Raw genomic sequence first — 11,385 nt, 5'->3', positions numbered from 1 at the left:
TCAATCTCCACTTCTTCTAATGATCTTGATCCTCTTCCCCCTCCTCCCGAGTTTCCTTTTAAGATTGACAATATTGTATTTACTGAACAGGATATCAAAGATCAGCTTTCTAATCTTAATGAAAAGAAACCTGCGGGACCTGATGGTATTGTCCCAAAATTCATAAAACTATTGACACCCTCTATTTCTATTCCTCTTACCCATCTCTGCAATAAAACTATGGAAACCGGCTGTATCCCCTTGCCATGGAAAGCTGCTAATATTAATGCCATATACAAAGGGAAAGGTGATGTAAATGATATTTCAAACTATCGTCCCATCTCTATCACCTCTTGCTTCAGTAAAATAATAGAAAAAGTAATTTTTAAGTATCTCTATAATTACCTACGTGATTGTAAAGTAATCACCAAACATCAGTCCGGCTTCATTTCCGGTGATTCAACTGTGAACCAACTTCTCTCGATATACAATAATGTTACTGACTCATTAGACAAAGGAAAAGAAGTTCGGTCTGTTTTCTGTGATATAAGTAAAGCCTTTGATAGAGTGTGGCATGATGGACTATTATTTAAATTAGAATCTTATGTTTTTAAAGGGAAATTATTAAGGTGGTTGAGAAATTATCTTACTGGTAGGAAGCAACGTGTTTTGACTGAAGGCATTTTCTCTACCTTTAAAACTGTTAAAGCTAGAGTCCCCCAGAGATCTGTCTTAGGCCCTTTTTATTTCTATTATATATCAACGACATAACTAATATTGTTACTAGTGATTGCAAATTGTTTGCAGATGACACGTCGATCAGTGAAGTAATTGATAATAACCAAATCTATGCTGCCCATACACTTTCACAAAATCTTTCGAATATAAGTACCTGGGCCCTGAAGTGGGACATAAAGTTCGACCCCACTAAAACTGAATCATTAATATTTTCAAGGAAACGAAACGTCATTCATCGCGATATATACTTTGACAATAACACGGTTCATACAGCTAGCACACATAGACATTTAGGAGTTTTACTTTCTGACGATTGTAAATGGACTCATCACAAAGATTATGTATTTCAGAAAGCATTTAAAAGGATAAATATTTAAAAAATATCAAAAAAAGAGTGTCACGTAAAACTCTTTTAAACACTTATAAAAGTTATATTTTACCTATTTTAGAATATGCTGATGTTTTATGGGATAACTGTACTGAACAATGTAAACTTCTGTTAGAGTCTGTTCACTTAGAAGCCGCTAGGATTATAACGGGATTGCGCAGAGGTACCTCTCATGATATACTTTATAAAGAATTAGCTTGGGAATCTCTCTCCTGATCGGCGTCAAAAGCAAAAACTTATTTTTATGTTTAAGATACTCCGTGGCTTTGCTCCACAGCATTTGATTGAAATTGTACAACCATTTTTATATCAGCCTGAAAATGAGAGATATCCACTAAAGATATTTTAATATTCCTATGTGCAGAACTGCAAGTTATTATACTAGTTTTTTTCCCAAGTACCTTTAGAGAATTTATTTCTTTCGCTTTAAACTTTGACTTATCGAATGTTAATACTGTTGCACAATTTAAAACACTCGTTTTTAATATTAATAAAATGGAACATGATATAACAAATATCTTTATAAACAATGGTTCTCGAAATATGAATATAACTCTGTGTCAGCTCAGAAATTCCTCTAGCAATCTAAATTCTGACCTATTTCGCGATCATTTGAGAGATTCTCCAATTTGTTCTTGTGGCCTTGGTGATGAAACAGCCGAACACTATCTTTTCATATGTCCTTTATTTAATGAACAAAGATCATCACTCAGAACCAAAATACATAATTCTAATATTCCCCACTCGCATTTTAACACAAAAACTTTACTGCATGGCTGTGACAATTGTGATGAAGAAAAAATACATATTTATTGCAATGCATATCAGAATATATATCTGAAACTAAAAGATTTATTTAGATTTTTCTACTATGATAGGTTGGGGAGATACACTAATAATAATATTCATTCATAATGTAATGTTAAATGTTAAAATATTTTGTTGATAATTGTACTATACCGGATTTGTTTGGAGATGGCTAATATAGGCTTTGCCTGTTGCCAAATCCATTTGCATATTATTTGCAATAAAATTTGTTGAAATGAAATGAAATGAAATGAAAATTATAACTTTTGAATGGTTTCTAAAACCCACTCATCATCAATGATAGACTGCCAGTAAGAAAGGTGAAATCTGAATCTACCAGAGGGACATTTTTGACTCACTTCTACTCCTGTTTCACAGTCTGGCTGCTGTTTTTGCCTTGTGGAGCATTGGGGCGATGGACTTTGAAGTGCTAGCCTCGACCTGGTCGCCTGTTTAACCCCTTGCCCCGTGGGCGTATAAATGTACTTGACGTTCTGTGCGCCTCGGCCCTTTCCTCGCCAAGACTTGTTTGACTTGTTGCCTACCATCCCAGGATGGTAGCTATTAGAATCGGTCGCTTTGCCCGCCATGTTGTAGGGATTTCACATGGTTATAAATAGTCTGTTCACTTTGATTGGCTGGCCAAAACGATTTACGTGTGTTGATTGGTTACTTGTTGTTGAAGATTTCATGTATATAAGGGGTGCTAGTGGGAAAATTATTGCAAACAAATTATCATTAGATAAACCCAGAGAAGTCCTAATGTTTTTCCTGGTTGTCGGACATTATTCTCAGAAATCACACAAGGTGGCGCTACACGATAGATCAGCGCGTGGAGTATCTAACTAGATGATCATGACCTACTTGTAAAAACTGTCCGTTGTGTGAAAAATGCTTAAACAAAGTTAGGCTTTACTTAGGGGATAGCTGTGGCAATGTGTGCGCTAAAGTAAAGTTTTAACCGAATTGTTATGCTTGTTTCTATGCGTATATTATGTATTTCACCAACTTGTCCAAGTACATGATTAGACGTAAAACTTGTAAGCATTAGGAAAAGGCCCACTACACCTTCTGAACAACTTTATTAAAATAAACAAAACGTTAATTTTCATAACGCAGGTCGTATTATGTTTCCCGACGTCGTGTTAGTTGACGATATCTGCGCCAGACGGCAAACTTCAACTTCGTAAGTGTTGTAACCTCATCTTTGGCCATTATCATCAATTTTATTATGTCATAATTGTTTTAAAGAGACTTTTATTTTTTTTGATCATCTTTTACATTGAATGTGGAAGCATCTAAATTATCATTCTTCAAAAATAAATTGTCATAAGAATTATGGCAGCTAACTGTGAACAGAACAATTCGCCAGGCATTCCTATTATTTCTTCCTAATAAATAATGCTGTATGGTAGCCTTCTGAGTTTTATAAAGCGCGTGAGCCTCACACACGTGCAATTAGCCGAACGGTCGCTGTTCAAAGTGTAACATTTACTGTACAATTTACCCAAGACGTATTTACGTGTAACCTGAGGCAGTGCCATAAGAATAAAATGCTTAGTCCATTCAAGGTTTTCTAAACTTAAGTTTCTAAGAACAATATATAGATCTTTACATTTGAATAAAAAGTAATGAATGAATTCATACCTTCTTTACACGTGCGAGATCCATTTTGGTTATAACGTAAACAAACCTGGAAATTCTATTAGCAGATAACGTTGTCAAACTAAAAATAAACATTGCACTCACCTGACAAGGTTTCTTTGAAGTAACATTGTCAGCTAGGTCCCAACATACGTCAATTGCGAGCAAATAAAACACGTCAATAAACACTAGATATTACATGCACATGTGCACGTGTGTGCAATTTATATATGGAAGCGTCACTTGATCGTGACAGGGGGTCACGTGAACGTGGCCAGTCGGGTACATCGAATGCGATAGAATACGAAGAGATATGTGGACGAATTATGATAAGAATTTCTATTCTTTTGTGTGGAAAGTTCATTTTGTGAAACATCTAAATGACAGCTTAGAGGAGTTGACGTGTTTGCTTGCTAAAACAAGCCCTATACAGATTTACAAGTCAGATGTTTGCTTACGTATTAGTAGGTGAGATACAGTAGACAACTGCCTGGTATATATATACGTGACTGAGCGCACGTGTGTCGATTCACGCGCTTTATATAGGGGTCGATAGGTGTAGTGTATCCAAGCAGATTTCAAACTAAATGGCGACTGTCTGTCCTTCGAAACGCAAGTGTCTGTCTCAGAAACGGATTTTGAGTAAAAAACTTTATCTTTTTTAATCTCAAATGTATATCTTTTATTTTGCATTGTCAGCGTTGAATTATGCAATAGATTTTTTTTTAGTTATTTTCAGTTATTGTTTGCTGTTTATCTTTGATAGATTTAGAACGATTTTTTTTAATCTTAGTGAAATCACTAATTTTTGCACTATGAATTATCAAAATATTGGTATCTCTTTTTGAAAAATAATGACAACACAAATGCGAAAAAGTAGATAAACGGATATCATTTCAAACTCTCGATCTTAAATTGACGTGTAAATTGCTCATTCAGATGAATTATTCTGAAAATATTTACCTGAAATTAATCGGATTATCAATTTACCTGTGTGCATCAGCAAAACTCAAAATTATATATTGTTTATCACTCCAATTGAAATGGGGCTCGTTGCGACAGAAGAGATCGATGTTTTAAGTCAGTGACCTCTTCTACATGGAGGTCGTTAAGCGTGTTTTTTCGCATGACCATGGTGATCACCTTTCACTTTTGCCTTGTTACTTTCATATTGTTTCGTATTCCTTGTCAAACTTTCAATATAAAGCAATCAATCGATATGTCTTGGATATAGTCTTTTATCTACAGTACATGAATATTGAATTTATACTAATGAATTAGAATTTTACTTCGAGTCACATCAAAATGCCGAAGGAGGAAGTTAATTGACGTAAGCATTTTTCTTTTATCTTTGGTCGATAAAAAGATTATACCTGTTTTCCTTTTTGCAAACCATTGTTCTATATTGAAGATCCCTAACGAGCGCGGACTGGATCTACATAATGGATTAAAATTATTGAACAAATTATTGAACAAATTAGTACATATACATATGACATTATATAGCATAGCTACGATGGCCTATAGCAGCCTGGCACAAATATATAGTGAAGTAAATGTGTCACGCTGTTTAACATCAATTCTATGACACAAAAATCTCTGGTAAAGTAAATGTGTACCGATAATTTGTACAGTAAACAGCATGACACAAAAATCTCTAGTAAAGTAAATGTGTACCGATAATTTGTACAGTAAACAGCATGACACAAAAATCTCTAGTAAAGTAAATGTGTACCGATAATTTGTACAGTAAACAGCATGACACAAAAATCTCTAGTAAAGTAAATGTGTACCGATAATTTGTACAGTAAACAGCATGACACAAAAATCTCAAGTAAAGTAAATGTGTACCGATAATTTGTACAAAACATAATGACACAAAAATCCCTAGTAAAGTAAATGTGTACCGATAACTTGTACAGTAAACAACATGACACAAAAATCTCTAGTAAAGTAAATGTGTACCGATAATTTGAACAGTATGACAAAAAAATCTCTAGTAAAGTAAATGTGTACCTATAATTTGTACAGTAAACAGCATGACACAAAAATCTCTAGTAAAGTAAATGTGTACCGATAAATTGTACAGTAAACAGCAAAACACAAAAATCTCTAGTAAAGTAATTGTGTACCGATAATTTGTACAGTATGACAAAAAAATATCTAGTAAAGTAAATGTGTACCTATAATTTGTACAGTAAACAGCATGACACAAAAATCTCTAGTAAAGTAAATGTGCACCGATAATTTGTACAGTAAACAGCATGACACAAAAATCTCTAATAAAGTAAATGTGTACCGATAATTTGTACAGTAAACAGCATGACACAAAAATCTCAAGTAAAGTAAATGTGTACCGATAATTTGTACAGTAAACAGCATGACACAAAAATCTCTAGTAAAGTAAATGTGTACCGATAATTTGTACAGTAAACAGCATGACACAAAAATCTCTAGTAAAGTAAATGTGTACCGATAATTTGTACAGTATGACACAAAAATCTCTAGTAAAGTAAATGTGTACCGATAATTTGTACAGTAAACAGCATGACACAAAAATCTCTAGTAAAGTAAATGTGTACCGATAATTTGTACAGTAAACAGCATGACACAAAAAAATCTCTAGTAAAGTAAATGTGTACCGATAATTTGTACAGTAAACAGCATGACACAAAAATCTCTAGTAAAGTAAATGTGTACCGATAATTTGTACAGTAAACAGCATGACACAAAAATCTCTAGTAAAGTAAATGTGTACCGATAATTTGTACAGTAAACAGCATGACACAAAAATCTCTAGTAAAGTAAATGTGTACCGATAATTTGTACAGTAAACAGCATGACACAAAAATCTCTAGTAAAGTAAATGTGTACCGATAATTTGTACAGTAAACACCATGACACAAAAATCTCTAGTAAAGTAAATGTGTACCGATAATTTGTACAGTATGACACAAAAATCTCTAGTAAAGTAAATGTGTACCGATAATTTGTACAGTAAACACCATGACACAAAAATCTCTAGTAAAGTAAATGTGTACCGATAATTTGTACAGTATGACACAAAAATCTCTAGTAAAGTAAATGTGTACCGATAATTTGTACAGTAAACACCATGACACAAAAATCTCTAGTAAAGTAAATGTGTACCGATAATTTGTACAGTATGACACAAAAATCTCTAGTAAAGTAAATGTGTACCGATAATTTGTACAATAAACAGCATGACACAAAAATCTCTAGTAAAGTAAATGTGTACCGATAATTTGTACAGTAAACAGCATGACACAAAAATCTCTAGTAAAGTAAATGTGTACCGATAATTTGTACAGTAAACAGCATGACACAAAAATCTCTAGTAAAGTAAATGTGTCACGACATTTTGTACAAAACATAATGACACAAAAATCTTTTCGAATGAAAATGTGTCACGCTGTTTTACGTTACAGCATGACACAAAAATCTCTCGTGTAAAAGGAGACCGGAATGTGTAGGTAATCAAACATGTCATTTTGGGGCGAAGTGTCTTTTCGTGGAAATACAAAATGTATGTCTGGTATTCCAGAATGGCAAACGACAAATGATGGGATACTGCTACAACAGAAGTATAGCCGCTTTTATGTTCTAACAAAGCTGAAGGGATTCTACATTTGCATTGACTAATGAGTTGGTGTTCGAAGAAGCCAATTATTATAGGTATACGTTTGACGTGGCATGAATATATTTTTTCCAGACAAGAGAATGTGCAAGTTTTCTTTTCGCAGAAAATACTTGGTAAATTTAATAGCTATTATTTGTTCAAAGATGCGTTAAAGAAAAACCTGTTTTTTAAAATGTTCTTTTCTTTTCTGGTTTGCTTATAGAGAAAGAAATATGAATTGATTCTCTTAAAATATAGGATGATAAAATGTAGTTGTTTATTTCATGTATGATTTGATACAGTACTTACGATATAGGTAAAAGACTAAAAGAAAGCTTGGAAGTCCGTCTAAAAGAGGTCCACTTCGTAATACCATAATATATTCATGCTACGTCAAAAGTATGCCTATAAGTTGTCTTCTTCTAACACCAACTCATTAGTAAATGTAAACGAAAATAGTGTCTGTAGAATCCCTTCAGCTTTGTTAGAACACAAAAGCGGCTATTGTTGTGTTGTAGCAGTATCCCATTATTTGTCGTTTGCCATTCTGGAATACCAGACAAACTTTTTTTTTTCGCGATAAGACATTTCGCCCCAAAATGACATATTTGATTACCTACACATTCCGGTCCCCTAGCTATTACACGAGAGATTGTTGTGTCATGCTGTAATGTACATTTTCATTTGGAAAGATTTTTGTGTCATGCTGTTTACTGTACAAATTATCGGTACACATTTACTTTACTAGAGATTTTTGTGTCATAGTGATGCTGTTCAACAGCGTGACACATTTACTTTATCATATATTTGTGCCAGGCTGCTATCGGCCATCGTACATTGCAGTAATATTTGCGTCACCAAGACCACTAAAAGCAGAAATAATTTGAATGTAAGGTGAGTTTTAGTGAAAGGCTTTGTGCTGATGCGAGCTAAGATTGATTACTAAGTGCATTTCGCATACACGTGAAGGTTACTGAATAACTTCTAGGTATTCTGAGCCAGGTAGCCAATGTCAATATGTATTGTTGTTTCTGGGCATTCAAATATTATAAATCACACAGTATATACTGTTTATCTTATTAAATTTTGATAGGATTTGCTTTTCAAAATTCCATTTGATTCAAATATAGAATACATGTAATCGCTTATGTTTGCTGGCCATAAATCTTATGAATGAACTTAAACCGAGAAATTTTAGTTAGGAGAATTGAATTCTTGCGAACTGGCCATATCCCATGAATTGTGAAATGTTGACAGATCTGTGTAGATCATCGGCTCTACCGTACACTAATCCATAAATATGATTAGACACATTATGTCATCAAACCAGATGAAAACGATCGATCAATTTTCTCTGAAACAATATATATTTACTTCAAAGATATGATGCATTATATCGTCATTTACAACTTTCTTGGGTTTTCCCTGGTTTTTGTCTGTAGTATAAATGTGAAATTGAGCATAATCATTTAGAATGATATACAATTGACTAATCACGATATTTCATTTGTTTGAAGAATTATAATCTCAATTTGTTGTTACCCTGCAATAGATAATAAACAATGAAATAAAATAGTAGAAAAGGCGGAACAACAGCTTTGTTTTGCTAAAATGACCTTAATGTACCAAAGTGTCTACACTTACACATTTTTGTATTCAAATCATTTAATAATGAAGATAGTAAGGATTCGAATGTTTGTGTGAATTTTGGTCATGCCAACATGTGGAGTTAAACAGAGCTTTCGAGTCATACCAATTCGAAATAATATGATCCAGCAAAAGCTAGTACTGAGCTTCTTCTGTATCTTTTGTAGAAACAAAGTTGTGTTTGATAACATGTGTCATCGTATTGACTCATTTCAGTAAAATGCACGGACGCCTGGACGAAACTGTATGAAGTAGCGGCCGACGGTAGTCCTCTGTTTGGTGACATTACCGCTATAACTGATGCGCTAAGGGAAGGTGCGGAATTTCGAATCCACATATTGCCAGAATTGTTCCTTGAGGTCAATAATGCAGCTCTCAAATCAGGTCTCGTTTGTGCATCATCCCTCTTCGTTTTATCGAAATCGAATTGGGATACATTTGCGTCGAGCATGTTTTGGCGTTACACCATGGTGTGCAGTGACGGTATGGTTTACCAGGCCCGGATCTATCTCGGTAAACAGGAGCAACTTCCATCGCTACAATCGTCTAGTCATTCCATCTGGTACACAAGGTATCTCAGCTCTACCGAACCTTTTAACTACACTCCAGTTTTGATAGTGATGTAAACCAACTGATTTTTGCGATAACTTCATTTTGCGTTTTCATGGCTTACTACTTTACCACAGCTGTTTATTTCCGCGGGTTTTACAAAAAAATATTGTTTGAATTATAGTTGAAAAGTCCCCTCGGCTATTTATTTTCGGATTGTAGTACATTTAGAACTCAAAATAAACAAACAATCGGCCATCGCGGCCACTGGAGAACTAAGATCATAAATGATATCTTAGAATGTATAAAACTGAAAACGTGACTTTACCTACAAGAAGAAAGGTCTGCAATAGTTTCAAAATTCAAACAGTATTAAAATGCCGATTGAAAAATACATTACATTCTACTGTCATATTCGATCCAATTATCAAAACATTGTCGATCCTATTTCATTTTGTATCATTACACTCTCTCATTTTCTTTTTTACATGTCTTTCTATTTCAGGAAGTTAAAGGGGTCGCAGCAGCGTCCAAATCCATTGTATTGCACCGACAGTACCTTTGAACCTACTTGTAACAATGTTGCCGACATAATTTCTACTTCAGAACAAGGTATGTCCATCAAAGTAGCATACCACTTTGGTACACCGGCCTACTACTTAAACTCTATACACCGCCTAGAGGTTGATTCTGGGTCCTGTAGACTAGTAGCACAAATGCCATGGAAAATCGGTAAAAGTGCATCATCCGGTAGATACTACACGCCTCTCTATTGGTACATTGCACTGATAGATACAGAGGCAATTCGTACAGTTACTCGCTGGTACATAGGCGATCACACATTCAACTCCGAATCTACCGGGACACTTCTCTATACTGAATGGTTCGTGGACACATGTTGGGCTCTTGTGTTCAGCCACGGTGTAAATGGTGAGCCGCTTTCTGGGTCAAAAGAAACTTTGACTGAGCTGATTCTACAGGGACGGAGAGTTCAAGTAGTCTTTGGTCCGTACACCATGGAAGCTGATAACGTTATCATTGATAATGATATCGTAACCGCGCAGCTTTTAGGACAGATTGATACACTGACAGCAACTTCATTCAAACCTGGAAAGGCGGAGTGGAAATGGGTTCGTATATCTTCAAACGGGAAGTATAATGTTGACTTATATGATATCGGTGCATCGCAGAAGAAAGGACAGAGCACATCGACAGTTCAGGTCTCGTGGGTGATTGAAAGTCGGGTTTGGCGTTTGGTACTTAGAACGGATTCATTTGGCAACGACGTCATTGGTTCAAAAGCGTTCTTAAAGAGAGCCCTAAAAGAAGGTTCACGCTTACGATGTGTCATATACGAACAACCAACAGTTAAACTTGTTGTTACCGCAGACAATATAGAAATGAGTGTAGACGATAATATTGCCGCGCAAGTATTTCGTCTGATCAGCTTTGACGATAGCGATACTGCCTTTATCCCATTCTGGAGGATACTTTTGATCACAACAAAAGGTGAGTTAAAAGAAACTCGCTGGACTGTTGGAGAACACCAACACCGGGGAAACGTTGTGAATCACGTTCAGATAGACTGGTTTGTAGACTAATTCAACCAACGTAAAATGTATGTAGTAACATAATATCGTGAAGTCATATTTGGTCCTCTCTTGATTAAAATTAGCAAACTGAAATACATTTTTTCTTACTTTTACCTCATTCAAGAAAATGAGTGTACGGAAAACCCATACTCGATATTCCAGTGATTACTAACACCGTCGTTATTTCCTCCCATGCGACATTTCTTTGCGAAATTGAGGGCGTTTAGTACTTGTTAAGTACTTTAGTACTAGTTCATGTGCATTAAAATAATTCAATAACAGTACAATGTGGTTGGCTGTGTGACTATGAAGATGGGCTTCGCCGTCTCTGTAATTTTCAAAATACATATTGTGTGTCTTTCTTCTTCAGACTGCCTTTCAGTTTTTCTATTCCTGGGGTG

At 34.9% G+C, this 11,385-nt stretch overlaps 1 protein-coding gene across 1 annotated transcript; it reads left to right on the top strand.

The window, feature by feature from the left end:
- Window positions 1-3,835: 3,835 nt before the first annotated feature.
- LOC138322473 (uncharacterized) lies at window positions 3,836-11,027 on the top strand. The gene is made up of 3 exons (XM_069266499.1): window positions 3,836-4,024; window positions 9,060-9,414; window positions 9,898-11,027. The coding sequence occupies exons 1-3, from the start codon at window positions 4,003-4,005 to the stop codon at window positions 10,991-10,993; spliced, it is 1,473 nt and encodes a 490-aa protein (XP_069122600.1). The 5' UTR covers window positions 3,836-4,002; the 3' UTR covers window positions 10,994-11,027.
- Window positions 11,028-11,385: the final 358 nt, after the last annotated feature.

The sequence above is a fragment of the Argopecten irradians genome, chromosome 4 (genome assembly GCF_041381155.1).
Source record: "Argopecten irradians isolate NY chromosome 4, Ai_NY, whole genome shotgun sequence".
Taxonomy (NCBI): Eukaryota; Metazoa; Mollusca; class Bivalvia; order Pectinida; family Pectinidae; genus Argopecten; species Argopecten irradians.
Note: the sequence above shows the minus strand (reverse complement) of the source record. Positions and strands in the feature narration are given on the sequence as shown.

Coding starts and splice junctions, on each gene's coding strand:
- LOC138322473 (XM_069266499.1), top strand. CDS start 4,003: ATGTTTGCTTACGTATTAGTAG. Junction 4,025..9,059: donor GTTTGCTTACGTATTAGTAG/GTGAGATACAGT, acceptor GACTCATTTCAG/TAAAATGCACGGACGCCTGG. Junction 9,415..9,897: donor CATTCCATCTGGTACACAAG/GTATCTCAGCTC, acceptor TTTCTATTTCAG/GAAGTTAAAGGGGTCGCAGC.